Source organism: Vulpes vulpes, chromosome 6 (assembly GCF_048418805.1).
Source record: "Vulpes vulpes isolate BD-2025 chromosome 6, VulVul3, whole genome shotgun sequence".
Classification (NCBI taxonomy): domain Eukaryota; kingdom Metazoa; phylum Chordata; class Mammalia; order Carnivora; family Canidae; genus Vulpes; species Vulpes vulpes.
The window spans coordinates 88,059,219-88,082,793 of NC_132785.1; the positions used below are offsets into that span (position 1 = coordinate 88,059,219).

The following is a 23,575-nucleotide window of genomic DNA, read 5'->3' on the forward strand; positions in this document are numbered from 1 at the left end:
AATATGAAGACTTCCTAAATAGTAAAATCTAATTCAACTCAGAAAATGGCGTGAACTAGCAGAATTTTCAATAAAAAATACTTCAAATTTTAAAAAAAATATACATTTTGATTATAAAAATATAGCAATAACTAAACCGCTTCCTTAATTAGGTTAAGTGATTTTTAAGATAGATATACAATTTCTTTTACATAAGAGTTATTAGCCTTTGTATTTCAATTCTTATTTACAAGGAAGTTAAGGAAGTTTCAATGGTAGATAAAATACTTTCTTAGAGGCTCATAAGATATCCTAGAGACTACATCTAAACAGCAAAATTTGGGTTGTACAAGAACTCTTAGATTTCTCAGTTCAGGCTTCAGCAAATTTAAGTGGATAACCAACAAAAAGAAAGTTTAAATTTCTTTTATGCAATACTACAGCAACAGAATGGAAGAATATAAAACAGTGTATCTACATACCAATATTCCTGGTTAACTAGAAATCATAAAAACAACAATCATTAAAGTCAAAGTCAGTTTTAAAATATAAGTCAAATTAACAGTACCATGGTAAATATCTTGAAGTGATCCGCCACCACAGTATTCCATACAAATCCATAGTTTTTCTCGACTAATATGAAAGAAAAAGAAAATTTTATTAGCTAGTAATTCTTAATCACTGAAATACTCTGAAGGCTTTCCCTTGTCAGTACACCAAGGTTTAGAATGGATTACAGGGTATAACAGGAAATTGTACTGACAAGCTATCTTCCAAATATAGAAAAGCATAGCAACCACTCATCTTAAATGGTTTAGATTATAATCAGTTTTATAAGCTAAAACATTTATTTGTAATATTTATCACCAGATAAGACATAATTGCATAAACAGAGTTGTCATTAATATATCAGGGGAGACAATAAGAAAACCTGAGAAAACTTCAGGCAATATAACTTTAAAAATTTATATATAATAGCATTTACGTGAAAGGGAGGGAGAGGGATAGTAAAAAAATATAAAATACAAGGAGAGCAGATTCTTTTTTACCTGAGATAGCTCCCAAAGTAGGCAACGATGTTACAATGTTTACATTCTTTAACCATAAATATTTCTTGTTGAATCAAAGAAAAATCATCTCCTGAGAAACAAAATGATAAAACTTAGTCACCAAGTTACTTTTTGCATCTTATATATGGGGAAAAAGAGAGGAAAACTTTACAAGAAATGTTAGAGATGAGGAATTAGACAGTCTTAATACTTTGGTGGGAATATAAACTTTCTAAAACGCAGAAGCCTTAAAAATATATAAAATCTTTGAACTCATAATTTCACTTCAAAAATTTTTTTTCTGAAGGAGATCTGCACAGAGAGAAATGTTTTCTACAGTGTTAACAATGAAAGAATGATTAAATAACTTATGGTGCAGTTATAAATAATACATGTTAAAATGTTTTGATATGAAAATATGTTCATTATATATATATTAAGTGGAAAAGGGATGTTTAATATGGAAGTACATATGTATACAGAAAAAAAGTCAAAAAACATACAATGTTTATATCTGGGTGGTAAAATTGAAAGTAGTTTTGCTTCTTTTTATTTGTATTTTCCAATTTGTTCATTACAAACCTGTTTGAGTTATTTAACCAAGAAAAGTTACATTAAAATGAAATACTGGCGGATCCCTGGGTGGTGCAGCGGTTTGGCGCCTGCCTTTGGCCCAGGGCGCGATCCTGGAGACCCGGGATCGAATCCCACATCGGGCTCCCGGTGCATGGAGCCTGCTTCTCCCTCTGCCTGTGTCTCTGCCTCTCTCTCTCTCTCTCTTTCTCTCTCTCTCTCTCTCTGTGACTATCATAAATAAATACAAATTAAAAAAAAATGAAATACTGGTTAGTTATGGGAATTTCAGTTTATTATAGGAATACCACCTAAAATGGTATTGTTGCCATTGAACTTCATTCTGTACAGTAGTCTTTGGTGGGAAGGGGGGCTTTTTCAGTTTTTATTTTAATCTGTTAGTTAACATACATTAACTATCTATATTAATATGTTTTAGGAATACAATAGTGATTTAACAATTCATTATTCAGTGCTCATTGTAAGTGTACTCAATCCCCCTTCACCTATTTCACACCTCCCCCCTGCCACTCACCTCCCCTCTGGTAGCCACCAGTTTATGGTTTCCGGTTTGTTTCTTTGTTCATTTGTTTAGTTTCTTAAATTCCGCATATGAGTAAAATCATATGGTATCTTTCTCTGACTTATTTTGGTTAGCATTATACCCTCTAGATCCATCCATGTTGCTATAAAAACCCAAGATCTCATTCTTAACATATATTTCTTAATTGTCTGCCAGTAGAATGGGCTCAATGGAGATAATCCGGCAAGTTGCAGGATAAAGCCTGCCCACCTAGGTCTAGAGGTTTACTTTGTCCTGGACACCAGAATGCGGTTTCTCCTTATATCTCTTGCCTTCACCTGAGCCTTTTCCATTTTGGCATTAAAGGTGATTTACACATGTTAATCTCTAACAGGTGGGCTAGATAGATTCTAGCCTATCCTTCACTTTATCAGAAAGCCCTGAATTACAAAGGAAGAGTATAGAATTCCCTAACTTTGTTTATATGCTACTCTTTTGATTTCAGCCTACTCACTTTTAAATGTATACAAAAGTCATATCTGAGCTGTGCTGAAAAATGCTCCAAATAAGTCTGGGATTTAGAACAGATTTTTCTCACAGGAGTAACTTCACAAATGATGCCTAACTTCTTAATGGTGTCTAAATTCTTAAACTGACCTTTAAAAACCAGTAATATGGCTGAATTAATACTAATAACAAACCACTACTTCCTGGGGAAATTTAGCCGAGTTCCACTCCACAACTGTGGTTCCAGCAGAGGCTATGTGAGATTTCTGCCAGAAAAGGTGGGGTCTTGGTGAGACTGAGCAACAGTTTTCTACAGCTGTAGCTGGAAGCTAGAGTTCACAAGAATAGGTCATTAATAACTCATACATTTGGGGACTGTACCTTCTTTGATAAACTTAACTTAGTGAATAAACTCCAATTTTGAATATATTCTTCATATATCTGTTTCACCAGTGTCTTAAACTTTAATCTGAAGTAAGGAGAATCTTCTTTGAATTGAAACTATACCATGGAACAAACTTACTATTTTTGTAATCCTGAAAAGTGGATAAGCTAAATATGGTTATTTACCACAGATGTAATTATTCTTTGATGGCTTATATTAGCTTCTTGAAAATGATCTAAATTGGGGTTCACTTTATTTTTCTGATTAGGTGATGACAGTCTACCATTTCCTTTTGAGATACAGCATAAAATCCATGCCTCAGGGCTATAGGTTCCAGCTCTGCTGTTCATGTATAAATGGGTTTTGAGGAGTTTATTTTCTCAAAAAAAAAGTATCATTCTTCATACTTATGCAATGTAAGGATGAGACTAGCTGAGAAATACAGAACCCCATTTCTGCAGTATTGACTAAGTACCTGTTATTTCCAACTGGATGTCTTGCTAGCACCTTAAATTTAATATGCTCCAAGGTACCAATATCTTAAGAACCAATTTTCTCTGTGGACTTTCTATTTGTGTAATGACAGTTTTTTCCCTAAAGGACTAACCTCTGGCAGCCTCTTCATAACCATCCTAGGAGATCTGACCTCTATCCAGCAAGAGCTAGTTTGTGTCATGTCATATTTTACTTGCTGAAGGCACTGAGGTAGACAACTGACCTAAAAAAATGGGATGAGCTAATCACATCTGGTGTCTTGAAAATTTGAACAATGGAGACTGAGTAAGTTGTTAGTAACCAGGAGAATCACATTAAAAATGGGATATCCTTTTCCATCATTCTATGAATAATTGTGGCTAAGGTTACTAGAGATGTACTGAAAAACCTGGCTGGTGAATATATCCTTATATAAGAAGGAAAAGATCCACCAGGGACTGAATGTGTACCAAAGCATAGGCAGAGATAGCTAGGAAATCACTGAGACCAGAAGCTTATTATCTTAGGCTCTTTTAAGAGAGAGAGAGAGTGTGTGTGTGTCTGTCTGTCTTAGGGAACTCAGGCTGATTTACTCCCAGGGAAAAAGAATGAGTCTTCAGACAGAAAAGTGATAGATTCATAATTCATAGGGAGCAAGAAGGATGGTAGTTCTGTGACTGAGATGGCTGACATTGGAACCAGTCCTATTTCTTAGGGAGATGTTGTTGCTTATTTTATAAATAACATGAAAACAAACTCTGTAGGACAGCTAAAAGGTACTTTTTTATTAGTATCATCCAACTACTATGTAAAGGCCTATATATTACACTTGTAGTTTTATCCCATTAAAATTCTAAATTGGATATCTTAAAGCACTGTCTCCCATTCTTAACTAATCATAAAATCACCTATTAACTAGAGATTCCTAGGCTTACTCTGTGCTTTCTGAATCAGAATCTTCAAGGGATTCCTAAATCAGGCAAGTTTCAGAAATACAGTTTAAAATAATTGTTCGGGGGCAGCCCGGGTGGCCCAGCAGTTTAGCGCCACCTTTGGCCTAGGGTGTGATCCTGGAGACCTGGGATCGAGTCCCATGTCGGGCTCCCTGCGTGGAGCCTGCTTCTCCCTCTGCCTGTGTCTGTGCCTCTCTCTCTCTCTCTCTCTCTCTCTCTGGGTCTCTCATGAATAAATAAATAAAATCTTTAAAAAAAAAAATAATTGTTTGGATAAGTATTTTGAGTTATAGTACCTGATTTATAAACAGTTTGTAACAACAGCTATTTATATCGACAGAACAGTTCCACTCCAAGATTATGCATTTTCATTCTTTGCTTTGGAGAACAACAAACTTGTCAACGCAGGTTTAACATTTGGCTACTGATAAACATAATTATTTTTAAAAAATATATATTTCTTTTACACTCCTTCCCTTCATCCATTGGGATGGTAGACAGAAAAGAGGGCAATGAACATGCATATAAATAATTTCTGTCTTACCTTCTGACAGTTAATTCCATATCAGGTGATCTTTTTCACAAATATATATATTTTCCTTAATCTTCTTATTCATCTTGCTGTCATCTAATTCCTGGTCATTTATATAGGAAAATCTCACTGTCTATTCTCTTTGTTTTATGCTTGAAGCAAAAAACAACCCTAAACATGATTAGTAAATTTAGAAACTACTATTGTAACATCTACTCAAGAAAAGGAAAGCCAAAGTCCTGAAGTTACATTGGACCAACAAACACAGAAATACCTGCTACTACTAAGTCCTTGGCAAGTGCCTAGATATCCTCTTCAAAATGTCCTTAAGATCTGATCTTCTAATATCTTGTGGAGAGTTTTTACATATATGTTTATGAGAGCCACTGGTCTGTAGTTCTTTTTTGTACTGTCTTTGGTTTTGGTATGAAAGTTATAATACTAGCACTAAAGTGAGGCAAGCACTGATGCTGTCAAGCACTGGGAAACTATGAGTGAAAAAACAAACAAAACCAGACAAAACACTAGCTCTCTGGGTGGGTGTCAAAAAGTAAAACAAATGAATATATATGTCAAATACTGTAAGTGCTGGAGGAAAAGTTAACCAGGGCTTGGGAACAGAGAATGATGGAATTAAGTGCTGTTTTACACAGACTAAAGGGTCAGAAAGGCCTTTATGATAAGATGATGTTTGAGGAAATAGATGAATGTAGTGAGGGAGTAGGTCAACTGGATCCCTAAGAGAATAGCATTCTAGGCATAAAGAACAGCAAATATAAAAGCTTAAAGGAGTTTGTCTGGCACATTAGAAAACAGAGAGAAGCCCAATGTTTCTAAAGTGAACCAGAAGAATGGTAGAAGATGAGATGAGCAGGGAATTAGAAGGCCAGATCAGAAATGGCCTTTTCTGGGATTCCTGGGTGGCTTACTTAGTTAAGCATCTGTTAATTCTAGTTGAGGTCTTGATGTCAGGGTCATGAGTTCAAGTCCACATGGGGCATGGAGTCTACTTAAAATATAAGGGGGGAGTGCCTGGATGGCTCAGTCAGTTAAGCGTCTGACTCTTGACTTCAGCTCAGGTCATGATCTCAGGGTCGTGAGATCAAGCCCTGAGTCGGGCTTCCTGCTCAGGTAGGAGTCTGCTTGAGATTCTCTCTCTCCCTGCCCCTCTACCCCTCCTAGAGTGCACATGTGTGCTCTCTCTCAAATAAATAAAATCTAAAAACAAACAAACAAACAAACAAAAAAACAGGGATGCCTGGGTGGCTCAGTGGTTGAGCATCTGCCTTCAGCTCAGGTCATGATTCCAAGGTCTTGGGATCGAGTCCTGCATCAGACTCCCTGCAGGGAGACTGCTCCCTCTGCTTATGTCTCTGCCTCTCTGTGTGTCTTTCATGAACAAATAAAATTAAAAAAAAAAAAAAAAAAGAAATGGCTTTTCAGCCATCATCATAAGGACCTTGGATTTTAATCCAAGCAAGATGGCAAGCCTTTGAGATTTCTGAGTAATATAGTATAGTATCTTAGTTTCAGAAGTATTGCTCTGGTTTCTGTGTTGAGAACAGCTTCAACACAGTGCATGGGGGTGAGTGGGGAGGGAAAAAGTTGGGGGAGTGATATCTTAAGGTCTAAAGCTGAGTGATCATTGATACAACTCAAGCTAGAGTTGAAGTGGCTTAGACCAGGATGTCAGCAAAGAAAGTGTTGGGAAAATGAAGAGTCTGGATATATTCTGAAGGTGGAGCTTTTGGAAGGTGGGAATGTTTGTGTTTTTTCAAAAGTTCCACAAATGGGGGGCAGCCTGGGTGGCTCAGCGGTTTAGTGCCTGCTTTCAGCCCAGGGAGTGATCCTGGAGTCCTGGGATTGAGTCCCACATCAGGCTCCCTGCATGGAACCTGCTTCTCCCTCTGCCTCTCTCTCTATGTCTCTCATGAATAAATAAATAAAATCTTAAAAAAAAGTTCTACAAATGATTTTTATATACCCTCCTTCCCTCAACTGAACCACTCTGTAATTCCTAGTAACCTGCCTGAATTTATGCAGTTATTAAGTGGCAGGTCTGACTCCAGAGCTCCAAACTTATTCTCTCTCTCAAACCCCTAAAATTCTGTTCTTTTCATGTGACAATGTTTGAGGAGAGGGCTATAATCTTGACTAATACCAGCAAAATATTCCTTAATATATACCAAATGAAATTTCAGAAAGTTTAGCATATTTTAATATTTCCACAAAAAGTAAAAACAAATTTTCCAATTGTTATCTCATCAAATATCAACTGGTTTATGCTTCTTCTATCTACTAAAAGTATTTCTAGTATAAGTATTGGTCGTATTTCCTACTTTAATCCTCCATTAACAAATTCACAGAAAACTATCAGAAACATGTCTAGTTCTATATGGGCATCAATAATGGAAATTACTTTTTTAAAACTAAATAAAACCTATTTTATTTCTTATTGTATAACCTTAATATTCTTATAACAATCAGCCAATGTGAAAAAAATATAAAGAACAAAATAGAGATCACCCATAAATCCAGTATCCAGAGACACTCCCCATTCACATTTTGAAGTTTTCTTCCAGTCCTATAAAGTATAAGGTTTCTCCCACCATATATACAAACTGGACTCCTAATGTACAATTTCACAACCCAGTCTGCAAATTGTATGTGTCATTAAGAATCATTTAAAAGGTATCCAAATTAGGAAGGAGGAAGTAAAATTATGTTTGCAGATAATATGATCTTTTGTGTAGAAAACTAAAGAGTCCACAAAAAAAACTTTTAAAATAAACAAATTAAAAAAAAAATTCAGCAAAGTTGTAAAATACAAAATCAACACAAAAAATTAGTTGTGCTTCTATATACTAATAATGAATAATCAGAAAAGGAGATTAAGAAAACAATTCCACTTACAGTTGCATCAAAAAGAGTAATACACTTAGGAATGAGCATAACAAGGGAGGTATAAGTACACTGAAAACTACAAAACAATGCTAAAAGATAGTAAGATGACACAAACAGAAAGATATGCTCAGGAATAAGATGATTTAGTACTGTTAAGATATCAATAAAATACCCAAAGCAATCTACAGATTCATCACAATTTGTATCAAAATCCCAATAACATCTTCTTGGGAGAAACAGAAAAAAACATCCTAAAATTCATTTGGAACCTCAAAGAACCCCAAATAATTTTGAAGAAGAATAGAGTTAGAAGAAACACACTTCCAGATTTCAAAACACAATACAAAGTCACAGTAATAAAAATAGCATGCTACTTCTATAATGACATTCAGATCAACAGTACAGAGAAGAGAGCCCAAAAATAAACTCCTACAATTATGATCAAATGATCTTTGACAAGGGTGCCAAGACCACTCAACAAGAAAAAGAGTCATTTCAACAAACAATGTTGGGAAAATTGAATATCTTCATACAAAAGAATGGAGATAGACCCTTACTCTATGTAGGTACAAAGATGAACTCAAAATAAACTAAAGATCTAAATTTAAGACTCATAAAACTCTTAGAGAAAAACTTTATAACATTGGATTGACAATGATTTCTTATATACAGAGCCAAAACACAGGCCAACAAAGGCAAAAACAGATAAATGGGATTATGTCAAACTTAAAAATTTTTTTTCATCAAAGAGCACGATCAACAGAATGAAAAGACAACCTGTGGAATGGGAGAAAGTATGTGCAAACCATATATCTGATAAGTGGTTAATATCCAAAACATATAAAGAATTCCTACAATTCAATAACAACAAAAAATTAAAACCAATTAAAACATGAGCAAAAGACTTGAAAAGGTATTTCCCCAAAGGATATACAAATGGTCAACAAGCTTATGAAAAGATGTTCAACATCACTAACCATCTGAGAAATGCAAATCAAAACCACGACATATTGCTATCACCTCATACTCATTAGGAAAGCTATTATCAAAAAAAAAAAAACAGAATAAAAAGTGTTAGTAGGGACATGGAGAGAAGCTGAAACTCTTCTGCACTGTTGGTGGTACTACAGAATGGTACATCATTGTGGAAAACAGTATGGCAGTTCCTCAAAAAATTAAAAATTTACTACCGTATCATCTACTAATCCTACATCTAGGTATATATCCAAAAAAATTGAAAGCAAGTATCAGAGATATTTGCATGCCCACGTTCATAGCAGCACTATTCATGATAGTGGAGAGATGGAAGCAACCCAAATGTCCATCAACAGATGTAAAGAGAGAAATCAATGTAGTTTATACATACAGTGAAATACTTTAAAAAGGGAAGGAAATCCTTGTTACACACTAATTACAATATGGATGAACCTTGAGGATATTATGCTGAGTGAAAAAAGTCACTCACAAAAGGACAAATTATAGGAAGTATCTAAAGCAATCAAATTTATAAATATAGAAAGTAGGTGGTGGTTAACCAGGGACTGAGGGAAGGGAATTATTTAACAGATATGGACTTTCAGTTCTACAAGATGAAAAAGCTCCAGAGATGTACTTCACGACACTGTAAATAAACTTAACAAAACTAACCTATAAGCTTAAAAATGGTTAAGATGGTAATGCTTAATAATACATACTTTATCATAATAAAAATAATTTAAAATTATGTGAATATAGCCTAATTTATTTAACCATTTCACCACTGTTGGATATTGAAGTTTTTAAAATTACTATTTTCAAATACATGTTTTAAAAATAAAAATCCAGTAACCTAAAAATTTTGGTATCATTTACAGTAAAATTACAATGCAAAAAGTAGCCCTTTAATTAGTATTTGTAACACTTAGCAATGAAAAAGCTTTTTTTTTTACACTAGTAAGTACTAAATACATTTCTGAAGTTTATGAAATGAAATCAATGCTAAAGACAGATATCAAAGAAAACTGATTTTACTATATAGCTAATACATTAACAGTATCATTTGTAGAAAACCAATTAATTCAATCTAAATATTATCAGATAATTTTCTTCTTGATTTGATTCTTTCTGTTAGTAATAAGGAAATATGAGTTTTTCCCACTGAGCAAAATGAACAGAGAATGTAAATAGAACAGTTATTTCTAACAAAATATTTTCTTTGGCATGCCTATCTTAGATTCTGAAGACTCATCTACAGAGAAAATCCCTGTTTTAAATTCACTAACTTAGAATCAGACACTAAAGTTCACCTTTCAAATTATATAGTAACAAAAAACATCTTCATGTTATCTTGTATTCAAAAAGCAAATTGGGATCTAACTGAAACCAAGTACCCTAGTATGACAAAGTGATTTTTACCTGTAAATTGGCAGAAAATGTCTATTTAGCTGTTATTAGTTTTTTGTATTATTTAAACTCAATAAAAATAATAATACTGATGGGCATTTGTAACCTCAACTTAACTATTCCACCAATTCATACTTGAACTTCCCAAATAGTGAAGAAAGGATACTTATTTTACTTAAGTAATATTAATACTTAATTTCACAGATTATTTTGAAAAATCAAAATTCTTAGATTTTAAAATAGAAGTTAAATACTAAAAAAGAACATACCACTTAATGAGAATAGCTGATATTTGTCCTATTTGGCCAAAGCTCTTACTTTGGGATTTCTTCAAGAACATTAACAAGGTAAACTAATGGTCGTCTAAATCTTTATATACATTTGACTTTTTAAAAATTTACTTTCTCCTGCTTATACTTCTAGCAAACAAGATGAAGTATTATAAAACAAAACTGAGGGGTGCCTGGGTGGCTCAATGGGTTAAGTATCTGCCTTCGGCTGAGGTCATGATCTCCAGGTCCTGGAATCCAGCCCCATGTCCTGTCAGTCCAGCTTCCTGCTTGGTGGGGGGTCTCTTTCTCCCTCTGCCCCTCCCCCCCCACCTGCACATGGTGCATGTACTCTCTCTCTCAAATAAATAAATAAAAAAGAATAAATGGAGAAAAGTTTTAAACATCCATTCAAAGATACAGATTCCTATTCATTTTAAATAGTGTCTCAATTAATGAAGTACATTTAACTTGTTATTTTACCTAAAAATGCTGAATTTTTTTTAAAAGATTTTATTTATTTATGAGAGAGAGAGAGAGAGAGAGAGAGAGGAAGAAACACAGGCAGAGGGAGAAGCAGGCTCCATGCTGAGCCTGACGTGGGACTCGATTCTGGGTCTCCAGGATCAGGCCCTGGGCTGAAGGCAGCACTAAACCGCTGAGCCATCCGGGCTGCCCAAAAATGTTGAATTATTTCATGAACATTTTCAGTTCAGCATTTTAAAAAACAAGCACACAAACAAACAAAAGCTTACTGCATTAATCACCCTGGATAATGATTTTATTTAAATTGTATCCATATAAGCAAGGCTCACAGTTTTATTTTGTTTTTAACTGAGGTATAACTGACATACATTATATTAGTTTCAGATGTATAATATAATGATTTGATATTTGTATATATTGTAAAGTGATTACCACAATAAGTCTACTTAATGCTTGTTAGTAATTACAACATTTTTTTCCTGTGATGAGAACTTTTAAGACTGTACTCTCTTACTAACCTTCACATATGCAATACAGTATTATTAACTATAGTCACTGTGCTAAACATTATATCCCTAGGACTTATTTTATACCTGGAATTTTGTACTTTTTGGGTGAATCCCTTCACCCATTTCACTTACCCCCACCCAACCTCCTCTGACAACCACCAATTTGTTCTCTGTATCTATTAGGTTGGTTTTTGTTTTTATTTAGAGTCCAAATATAGGTGAAATCATATGGCATTTGTCTTTTTTTGTCTGACTTGTTTCACATAGGATAATATCCTCTAAATCTATCCATGTTGCCACAAATGACAGGACTGCATTTTTTTTACATCTATACACATCTTTATCCATTTATCCATGGACAGACACTTCATACATATCTTGGCCATTGTAAAAATTGCTGTAATGAGCATGGGGGTGCATAGATCTTTTTGAGTTAGTGTTTTCATTTTCTTCAGACGAATACTCAGAAGTGCAATTGCTGTATTATAGGATAGTTTCTATTTTTAACTTTCTGAGGAACCTCCACACTGTCTTCCATAGTACCAATTTAATTTCCACCAACAGTGCATAAGGGTTCCCATATCCTCACTAACACTTACTTCTTGCCTTTTTGATAAGAGTCATTCTAACAGGTGTGAGGTAATATCTTATTGTAGGTTTGATTTGCATTTCTCTGATGATGAGGTATGCTGAACATCCTTTCATACATCTGTTGGCCATCTATGTCTTTGGAAAAATGTCTATTCAGAGATTTTGCCCATTTTAAATCAAACAGTTTGGGATTCTTTTTGCTACTGAGTTGTTCACAATTTTTAACAAACTATCATGTGCATAACTTTAAAATACTACCCTTTAGTTTCACCAGAAAAGAGAGGTAATAATGGGAGAAGAAAATGAGGAGAGGGAAAAAAGGATTCTGGTATCAGCTTTCCCAGGAATCTTGCCTCTGTTCTGGCTGTTGGCTGCCACTTAGCTACAGACTTGTTGAGCAAAATGAGCATCTGTAAAATGAGTTAGAGGGAAGGCTGCAATTCAGACACAGACAGGAAAACATGGTGACATGCATCATCATATCTGCCTGCTTTCTTAGGGCAGTCCTTATGTCTGACCAAAGAGTGGAAAATGAAACTAAAATTCAAAATGGTATCATTAGTATCGTTTATTTTCAATACTTAATCACTAGTAAGCCAAACTTCATTTGAATGTCACCATTTGTAAGATAGTATGCATATTAAGTATCTACTATAAAAATAAGATATAGAAATGATTTAATCATTCTTAAAAATAATCATTTGCCTGTGTATACGAGGGCAACAAAAATATGGAGACATTGGAAGGAATGCTGACATTTTCTTTTTCTACTGTTTTGGGGGCTAATTAAAAAGCCAATTCCCTGTGCTAATTTACTTTTAACTCTACGTTTCACTTAGAATTTTTATGAATATTAGAAAGAGTTGCAAAAGCAATCTGTTTCAGTGAAATTTTAAATATTACAAGATTAAATTGTGAGGTAGATCTGTAATAAAATTCAAGACTGTACAATTAGTATAAACCTCAATAATCTATTTTTAACTGGGGTGAAAAGTATTATTAAGTTTACAGCTGACATAACATTTAGTTAAAGAAAAAAGTCTTGTTTATGTTTTACCAGACACAAGGCTTTTTCTAAGTCATACTGGCAAATAATTATCTTTTCAGGTCTAAATATAATTTTAAAGCAGCTCATCTGTTAAATCAATACAAGGAAGCACTTCTGTATTATACTGGCTTTACTGCAATTTTTTTAAAAGCTACTGAGTACAGCTAAGAATTCATTTCTGAAATACAGCTGTCTCCAGAATTACTTGAAGTATCTGAACTGAATGTTGGGAAAATTCACTAGCCTGACATATTTTTTACCTAATCATTCCCTTAAGTCTGTTCCAAAAATGTGAAAAACACTATCTACTTTAGCTTTACTGAAAATGCTTTAAAAAAAAAAGATAGGGCAGCCCGGGTGGCTCAGCGGTTTAACGCCGCCTTCAGCCCAGGGTGTGATCCTGAAGACATGGGATCGAGTCCCGCATCAGGCTCCCTGCATGGAGCCTGCTTCTCCCTCTGCCTGTGTCTCTGCCCCCGCCTCTCTCCTTCTCTCTCTCTCTCTCTCTCTCTTCTTTCTGTGTCTCTCATGAATAAATAAAATCTTTAAAAAAAAAAAAGGATAAAAATTTTGGTCAACAGAAAAACATTTTTTTAAAAAAGGGGAAAAATACAAAAGAAAGAATCCACAAATAAAACAATAAAACCCAATGAATAAAATGAATAAATATTGAAATAAAATGAATTAAATGAATAAAATCCTTGTCATAATTAGATCAACTCCTCAAATTCTAAAGCACAGATGATGAAAATCAATTAAACTATTTATTAAAATGAAAAGTATATGTATAGTTAAAAAAAACTTTTTGTTGTTATTTACTAAATTTACTAAAATTACAATTACTATTAACCATGAATTGGAATCTGAAGATATAATAAATATTTTCTGAACATCAGAGCTTATAGAAGATAAGGAGTATTAGTGCTGCAAACAGGCAGAAGCAGCAAGACCTGCAGAGGAAAAATGCCAAGACAGCCTTACAGTTTTCCCAAACACTATATACATGGAGAAAATGTCTAGAGATTTTTGAGGGTGGAAGAATGCATGATACAAATAGTACTTTATCTAGTCAACTGGTCATTCTTATTCAAAGACCAAAAAAAATACATTTATAATATTCATTTGTACAAAGACTGAGTGTCTACTGTGCTGTATTATATACTGTTTCAGGCACTAAAATTAAGTCAAGAGAGAACACTATATATTCATTTATATTTATTAGATAAATACATATACATACATAAACATATAAATTTTATTTCAGAGAACTAAAATAACAAGGGCTTGAATGGCTACTTTAAATTAGGTAGTTAGAAATGGGTCTCTCTGAGGACATGACTTTTAAGCTGAGATGTAAATGACCAGAAGCCTTCTGTTCAACAGATATGAAAACCAGTACTTCAGGTAGAGCGATGGGCTGTTTTAATCTTGGGCTGTTTAAATAAAAAGAAAATGAAAGCAGAGTAGAGAAAAGAAAAAGTTACACGGTAAGTTCAGAGAAGCAGACAAAGCAAATCATGTAGAAGGTTTTATAAGGATTGTTAAAAATGTGAATATTATTCTAAGTGGATTTGAAAGCTTCAGGGAGGTTTGAAGCAGGAGACACTATGAGATTTGTATCTTAAAAAGATCAGTCTGGTGGCTTTGTAGCAGCTAGATGGTAGCAGATGGGAGGTGTGGGAGAGGCAACAGGGAGACCAGGAGGGTAGAGAAAGAAATAAAGAGAAGTAGACAGATGCAAGATATATTTTAGAGGTAAAGGTGAAGTAACCTGCTAACAGACTGACTATGGAATACAAATAAGAGAGATATCCCAAGGACAATGCCTAGATTTTTGGCTTGGCTAGCTGCTTATCAAAATGGGGAAGGCTGAGAAAGGAGCAAGTTTGGGATAAACAATTTGTGGATTCAAATTATACTACTGCTAATACGTACAGGAAAATGTATGTGATATGATCATTCTATTAATAGCTAATATAAAATAAGCCAGTCAGAATGGCAGGGACATGGCCTGAAAAGACCAACAGTGAGCACTGAATCCACTTAAGTATAAAACTAAGCCCAAATAATTAGTATATTATAATTCTTAAAAGATATGCAGACTAACATACACTCAATGCCCCAGTATAATAAAAAAAATTCTCAGGCAAAAATCTCCAAATAAACTAACCAATGTCTGAAAATTGGGGACGAAGAGGCAGAAGGGTACAAATATGTAAAATTCAACATCTTTAAACCTAGAAGTCAATGACTTTCATTTCTTAAGTTAATAAACATGCACTTAGTCACGTTAATCAAAGTCTTGTAAGCCATCCCCTGTTAAAAGTAGACTGTGTACCTTTCAAATTTTCAGCAGTAAAGATAAGAGAAACCTTAGGCATAATTTTTTAAAAGCTTCATTATTAAAAACAAAAAACATAACAAAGGATCAAACATCTCACTAAACAATGATACAGTAATAGACTCATCTACTAAAAGAAGAAAGAATCAGATTGGGTTATAAAATAAAACTCAAGTATGATTAGGAGAAACATTTAAAACCAATGACAAGAAAAGATTAAAGTAAAATGACAAGCCCAAGTATAGCAGCTCTATTTGCTATATGTCACACAAATATAAATAAGAAGGAGGGTTGGCAAAATCAATGTTTGATAAAGTCAAAGGCAAAAGGGCATGAAAAGCTATCTATGAAATGCTATGTATGAGAAGCTATCTGCCAGAGAGAAAATAAGTCCAAAAAAATCAGTGACTTACATAATTATCAACAGTAACCAACTATAAAGTTTCAGGGGGAATATGCCACTTGTTAACAGCAAAAAATATCATAAAGATGAATTATTTGGCAAGCTATAATATACTTTGTTCGAAGACCTGAATGTCTACTCTTAAAATGACATATCTTCTAAATTAATCTCAACAAACTTTTTTCTCTTCGACAAAAATGATTTTAAAGTTCCCCTGAAAAAATATCATGAAAACAGAAAGGAAATAACTGAAAAATAAAAGCAGTGAAGATTATAAAATGCAATGAAAAGTTAGAGTCATCAAAAACAGGATAGCACAGGGGCACATGGGTGGCTCAGTGGCTGAGCATCTGCCTTTGGCTCAGGTCATGATCCTGGGATCCTAGCATCGAGTCCTACATCAGGCTCCAGGAGGGGAGCCTGCTTCTCCCTCTGCCTATGTCTTTGCCTCTCTCTCTCTCTCTCTCTCTGTGTGTGTGTGTGTCTCATGAATAAATAATCTTAAAACAAAACAAAACAGGATGGTACTGAAGAAGAGATAGGAAGGAAAGGCAATCAGTGGAACAGAAAACAAAACCCATGGATACATGGAAATTTAGTTTACAACAATCGAGGCATTTTGAACCTGTGAATAAAAGACACAAGTCTGTGCAAACAACTCTGGGAAACTGTCTAGCTACCTGAAAAAGAATAAACTTAGAGCTCTCCTTTACCCCGTAGAACAAATTGTTTCTGATGGAGTGAATATATAAATGCTGGAAGAAAAGAAAGAAGACTAGAAAAAATTACAGTTAAATAGTTTTAGAATTGTCTATTAGAAAAAGCCTACTGAGGAAAAGCAGAATAATGAAAGGAAAACCTAAATTCATCTAAGAGGAAAGAAATAACTTTCACACAGAAAAGTATCACTAGAGAAAAAGCCACTTGAAAAAATTTTGAAGAGACACTAGTGAAGAGTCATTATTCTCAAAGTGCAAATAGCATCTAAAAATTGGTAATAAAAGACAACTTGGTAGAACTGGGCAAAATGTATAGGCAAATAACAATGTAAAAATGATCAAATATTAAAATCACATTATCAAGCATTTATTGAACTTCTATATTATTCTTTTTAGGGGGAGAATTTAATCATTAGTCAATCTTACATATGAATGAATTCTGACATAAGGTCAACAAAGGACAAAAAAATTCAAAGCTTTCAAACTGTCTTAATTAATGGTGCAATAACTAATCCTTGTGTGTTAAATAATAACATCATATGATAAGTTTCTCTTTTATGACTTATTAAAAAGTTGGTATGGTAAGATTTTTAAAAATATATTTATTAATTCATCATATGAACTATAGTCAAAAGCCATATATCTTCATCTTAAATAAGTGAAACTATGCTAAAACAAGTCCAGGTCACTCACTGAGGGCAGAGAAGGGATAAACATCTTTGTTTCCTCTGAGAACTCAGCCCATTCATTATCTGGACTATAACCATACCTTGAACATAACTTGAATATTTGCTCAAGTGACTCCTCCAAAAGAGGCAAATGCTTGCATAGTTGTGTTATGCTCTCTTCTATTTGTGTTAGTGACATCATTGGAGATCATTCTATATTTACTAGATAGAACTTAATAAGAGAACTCTAAGAGAGTATTATAACAATTTCGAATACCCAGGGGAGAAAAGGATATTGTGTCTTATATGGAAGCTTAAAGTGTTACAGCATTTGCTACCCTCAGTAATATCTAATGAATCATACACATAATGATGAAATATTATATCTGAAATGCAAAAATATTTTAAATGCTCAAATTAAGAAATTGTTTGGCATTATTAGTCACACAATTATTCTACATGTCTAAGTTTATGAAGCAGCAAATGAATAAATCACCAAATATTCATCTACCTGGTCAAAAATTACTATTCCTTATCCCAACAACATTTTTTTGCAGAAATAGGAAAAACTATCCTGAAATTTATATGATATCTCAAGAGACCGTGGACAGCAAAAACAATTCTGAAAAAGAAGATCAGAATTGGATGATTCACATTTTCTGATTTAAAAACTTACTACAAAGCTACGTTACTCAAAGTAGCGTGATACTAGCATAAAAACAGACATCTGGACCAAGAGAGTAAAAGAGAGAATCAAGAAGTAAGCCCTGCACATATGGTCAAAGGTTTTTTGATCTTCAACCAAAAAGATTTCTGACAAGGCTGCTAAGACTATTCCATGGAGGAAGGACCATCTTTTCAACAAGCGGTGCTGGGAAAATAGATATCTACAAACAAAAGAACAAAGCTGGACCCTCACTCAACACCATATACAAAAGTTAACTCAAGATGATCATAGACTTTGTAAGACCTGAAACTATAAAACTCTCACAGTAAAGCAAAGCTTACTGACACTAGATTTGGCAATGATTTCTTGGGTATGATACCAAAGGCACAGGTAACAAAAGAAAAAAGAGGCAAGCTGGACTTCATGAAAATTTAAAAATTTTATGCACCAAAAGACAGTATCAACACAGTAAAAAGCCCATGGAACAGGAAAAAATATTTGCAAATCATATATCTGATATGGGATTAATATCCAGATTATACAAAGAACTTCAAAAACTCAACAAGAAACAAACAACCCAAATAAAAACTTGGCAAAGAAATTAAATAAACATTTCTCCAAAAACAATATACAAATAAGCACATAAAAAGATGCTCAACATCACTAATCACTACGGAAATGTAAACAAAAGCTACAATGAGAAACTCCCTCATATCCATTAGGATGGTTGCTAAAAACAAAACAAAACATAAAAATAACTAGTATTTGTACAAATGTAAAGAAATTGAACACTTGAATACTGCTGGTAGGAATGCAAAATTGTACAGCCAATGCAGAAAACAGTACGGTGGTCTCTCAAAAACTTAAAAATCAAATTACCAAAAAATTTTTTAAAAAATAAAAAAAATTAAAAAAAATCAAATTACCTCTAGCAATTACTCAAAAGAATAAAAGGTCTGGAAGAAATATTTATGTGCTCATGCTCATATAGCAATATTATTCACAATAGCAAAAATGTGAAAGCAACCCAAGTGTCCATCAACATATGAATGGATAACTAAAATGCGATCTATGCATTCAACAGAATGCTTTAGTCTTGAAAAGTTAAGAAATTCAGACGTATGTGACAACTGGATGAGCCTTGAGGACGGGACATTATGCTAAGTGAAATAAGCAAGCCAGTCACAAAAAGACAAATACTGTATGATTTCACTTAAATGAGGTACCCAGAATAGTGAAAATCAGAGTCAAAAAGTAAAATGGTGGTTGCTAGGGGCTAAAAAACAGACTGGAATGGGAGTTACTATATAACAGTATAAAGTTTAAGTTTTTAAGACAGTGTCCTGAAGATAGATGGTGGTGGTATTAGCACAACATTATCAATGTATTTTATACCACTGAACTGTATGCTTAAAAATGGTTTTGATGGTAAATTTTCTGTTATATGTATTTTACCACAATAAAAAAACTGGAGGAAAAAAAGCTACTATTGCTCTCAGAATCTTTCAGGTTACCAAAACAACAAAATTGTTACAGGTTTTACCCAAAGCAAATTACTCAGTATGGTTTTTTGTTTGTTTGTTTTTGTTTTTGTTTTTAAGTAATCTCTATGCCCAACAGGAGGCTCAAATTCACAACCCTGAGGATCAAGAGTTGTGTGCTCTACTACTGACTGAGCCAGCCAGGGACCTCCGGCTGTTTTAAAACAGCTTTCTGATACACGGAAGTGTCAAGAAAAAAAAAAAAAAGCATTAGGCTAAGACCAGAGTTATTAAATTTAAATCAACCAGCTAAGTTATAGCAAGCATATAAAATACCATTATCTCAAATATTATCAAATATCTTGCCCCATCCATAAATACTTTCCTAATTAAATATTCATAAAAGCTAAAATTGAAGTTCAAATATTTCACTGCAACCTTAAAGGAAAATTACTTTAAGTAACTTTAAGTCTTCCAATATCCGAACATGCACATTTCAAGTTTTATTTAGCAACAAAACTATCACACCAAACTCATCTCTAACTAACAACCTCCAATGGAACTTAATTATAACCATATTGGATATTCTACTGCCCTGACAACAAAGACTTCTTTTTGGAAGAAGGGAAATAAGGAAAAAAATATGGAATGTGCTTGTTAAGTCCTATATTTATGAACTACACAAGAAAAGTATTCAAAAATTATCTTGAGAGTTTTAATACATACCAGGCTCCAATTTGATAATTTTGACTGCAGCCAATTCTCCTGTATGAATATTTCTAGCCTAAAATGAAAATAAAAATGTTTTTAAGTTTGTTAATTATATAAAACTTATTTGGCACTAAGTTAATTAGTTGCTTATTAACCATGCTTTGAACAGAACTAAAAAGCAAACCCTTTATTTCCAACAAAATGAATATATTCATTTTCTCATTAAAGAAAAATATAGAAAAGATACACATACACACAGTTACCTTTAGTTCTGCCACTCAAAAATAGCTATTATTTACAATTTTTGTTATACTTCCACTAAGTGTTTTCTCTATACTAGAATTAATATATTTTTAAAGATTTTATTTATTTGAAAGAGAAAAAGTGAGGGAGCACAAGCAGAGGGAGGGGCAGAGGGAGAGGGCTCCCTATCTAGCAGGGAGCCTTAACGGGGGCTCAATGCCAGGACCCTGAGATCATGACCTGAGCCAAAGGCAGATGTTTAACCTTCAGCCAGCCAGGTGCCCTTAGAATTAATATTGTCCTTAATTAAAAAAATACTCATGGAGCGGCACCTGGGTGGCTCAGTGACTGAGTGTCTGCCTTTGGCTCAGGTCATGATCCTTGGGTTCTAGATCAAGTCTTGTATCAGGCTCCCCACAGGGAGACTGCTTCTTCCTCTGCCTATGTCTTTGCCTCTCTCTCTGTGTCTCTCATGAATAAATAAATAATCTTAAAAAAAATACTCATGGTTTAATAAAAAATAAATTTTAGGGCAGCCCGGGGGGTTTAGCGCAGGCAGACCAGAGGTTTAGCGCCACCTTTGGCCCAAGACATGATCCTGGAATCCCAGGATTAAGTCCTTAGTCAGGCTCCCTGCATGGAGACTGCTTCTCCCTCTGCCTGTGTCTCTGCTTCTTTCTCTCTCTGTGTCTCTCATGAATAAATAAATAAAATCTTTTTAAAAATATAAAATTTATATATTATTATTTTATAAATAATAGATAATTAAGGAAAATTTTAGAAAAACACATTATCTGTATTTTACTACCCAGAGGAAAAAAGTTAATAGAGCATGTGTTTCCCTTTTTGCCCTGTGTAGGTATGTATATTGTAGAAGATGATGCCATCATACTCTTCCACAATGTAATTTATAATGCTGCACAATTTTCTATTAATGGGAGATAGATTGTATTTCACTAATCTGGCATTGTTGAAGAAGGAGGGTTTTAAATTATTCTGTAGTAATAAACAGAGGGATAAATATATCTTAGCTTTATTTCTATCCACAGCCTTATTTCCTACAGATAAATTTCTAGAAAAAACTATTCACTACTTAATCAAAAATCATAGACAAACTTTTTTTTTTTTTAAAGATTTATTTGACAGAGCATGTGCACACACACACACAAGTAGGGGAAGGGACAGAGGGAGAGAATCTTAAAGCAGACTCCCCCGAGCTGGGAATGCAAGGTGGGGCTGGATCCCATGATCCATGAGATCACAACCTAATCAGAAACCAAGAGCTGATCACTTAAAGTGCATCACCCAGACACCCGTGGAGAGACTTATTATAATTAGTGCTGCAATGATTATAACTGCAAATATTTTGGCACATATCAGAATTTATCAGTAAGGCAACCTACAAGTGTAATTGTTAAGTCAAAAGATATGTGGATTTTAAATGGATGTATTGCCATAGTGCCCTTTAACAAAACTATGTGAATTTATACTCTCATCAACCTTGGATATGAAATCTCTATTTGCTCAGTTCTCTTGTAGGTCCAATTTTTAATTGTTTTTAAAATTATGTACCTTCTCCATGTTATATATAATTTTAAATGGCTACAGAATAGTCCATATAATTATTCTCCCTTATTGTTAGAGATTAAGAATGTTACATACAGTCTTTTCATTATTTCAGATTATTTCTTTCAAATGGATCCTAGGGTTTGAAATTAACTAGGTCTAAGGGCATGCATATAAACATTTAAGGCCATCAACACATACTACCAAAACAGTCTAAAAGCACTGTACTGTTATGCTGTCACTGCTACTATGAGTGCTCATTTTCACTGCATTCAGTGGCATTCCATATGTGGAATGAAATTTAATAACAATGTATTTCATTTACTATATTAGATTCAAATGTAAACTTTCATACTTGGCATAAAATATAACATATGATAAAACAGAAAAGTAAAATCACACCAATCTGCTGGATTACATAAGTAATGTTACAAGAGGAAAGAGGAAAAAAGGGAAAAGAATAGAAGGATGACCAAGAAGGTAGGGAAAACAGCCTTCAAAGAATACTTTTAGAAATGACATATAGAAGGTGAAGAATAGAACAGGGGAGAGGGATACAGAAGGAAAGTCAAAACAGGAAGAAGAAAAAAATGATTTTCTACAGAAGTCTCAAATATGATATGTTGTGATAAGTTCACATTTTTCTCATCTATTATAGTAAATTAGCGTAAGGAGGGGTCTGGGAAGAGAAAACAGACATTTTAACTCCCCCCATATAATTATCCCTCACCCAATGCAAACATATTTAGAGACACAGGAACAGGTCAGCCAAAAGCCTCACACAACTACCCTCTCCTCTTTCTTGCCCTTAGAGAAGAGAATTGTCTATTAGCCTTAGGTCTTGTCCCAATTCCTAAGATCTTTCAGTATCTCAGTTCTTCCATGGGTTATAGAAAATTATGTGCACACAAATTTAGGCTGTCCACTACTCAACATTTCACATGCCAGTGAGATTCTGGTACAGAAAACATGGCCAGAAGTTATAAGTAGTAATAACTGACCTCTTGGGAATCTTGTTCAGTGGGTTATAAAATATGTATTAGAAGACAAATTCCATAATAATGATGTAAATTATATTTATAATTGCTTTATAGTTTGAAGGAACTCTTACATTCATTACTTAATTCTGTTTATTTAAACACAAAGACTTAGCTCAGTCAAGTTAGAGGACTGGCTCAAGGCTATTTTACTGGCCAGGGGGAAAGAGAAGGAGTTAGAACCCAGTAACTATATTCTGTTGTCAAGGTTTCACCGCTCCTTTCAATAGATGAGAATTCTGTTTTCCTTTTTAAAATGCAACAGATACCAGAGAAAAGTATTAATTTCATAATATCTAATAAACTTGAGGGATGACTTCTGTTGAAAATAATGTACTAATCATATTTTACATTAAATTATTTCCTATGGTGATTTTCAATGTAAGAGGTTGTGAACTCTTACATATTTAAGATCTTAAATTTGAGAGTTGAATTTGATCCAAGGAAAATATTATTTAAATAATCTGGAAAAAATTACCAAATAAAAGTCAGTAGCCTTCCAAAATGTTTAAAATCTATCTTATAGGACTGGGAAAAATATCAGCTGACAAGATTCAACTTATTCTTCTTTTAAG

At 33.8% G+C, this 23,575-nt stretch overlaps 1 protein-coding gene across 1 annotated transcript in view; it reads right to left on the minus strand.

Annotated features, from left to right (window-relative positions):
• The window catches only part of MAP4K5 (mitogen-activated protein kinase kinase kinase kinase 5), a 107,018-nt gene that overhangs the window by 59,878 nt on the left and 23,565 nt on the right, over positions 1-23,575 (minus strand). The window contains exons 3-5 of the mRNA XM_026000727.2: positions 20,170-20,227; positions 1,029-1,119; positions 548-612 (exon numbers count right to left, since the gene is read on the minus strand). Of these exons, the coding sequence (XP_025856512.1) occupies positions 548-612; positions 1,029-1,119; positions 20,170-20,227 (214 nt within the window). The remainder of the gene's footprint in view (positions 1-547; positions 613-1,028; positions 1,120-20,169; positions 20,228-23,575) is intronic.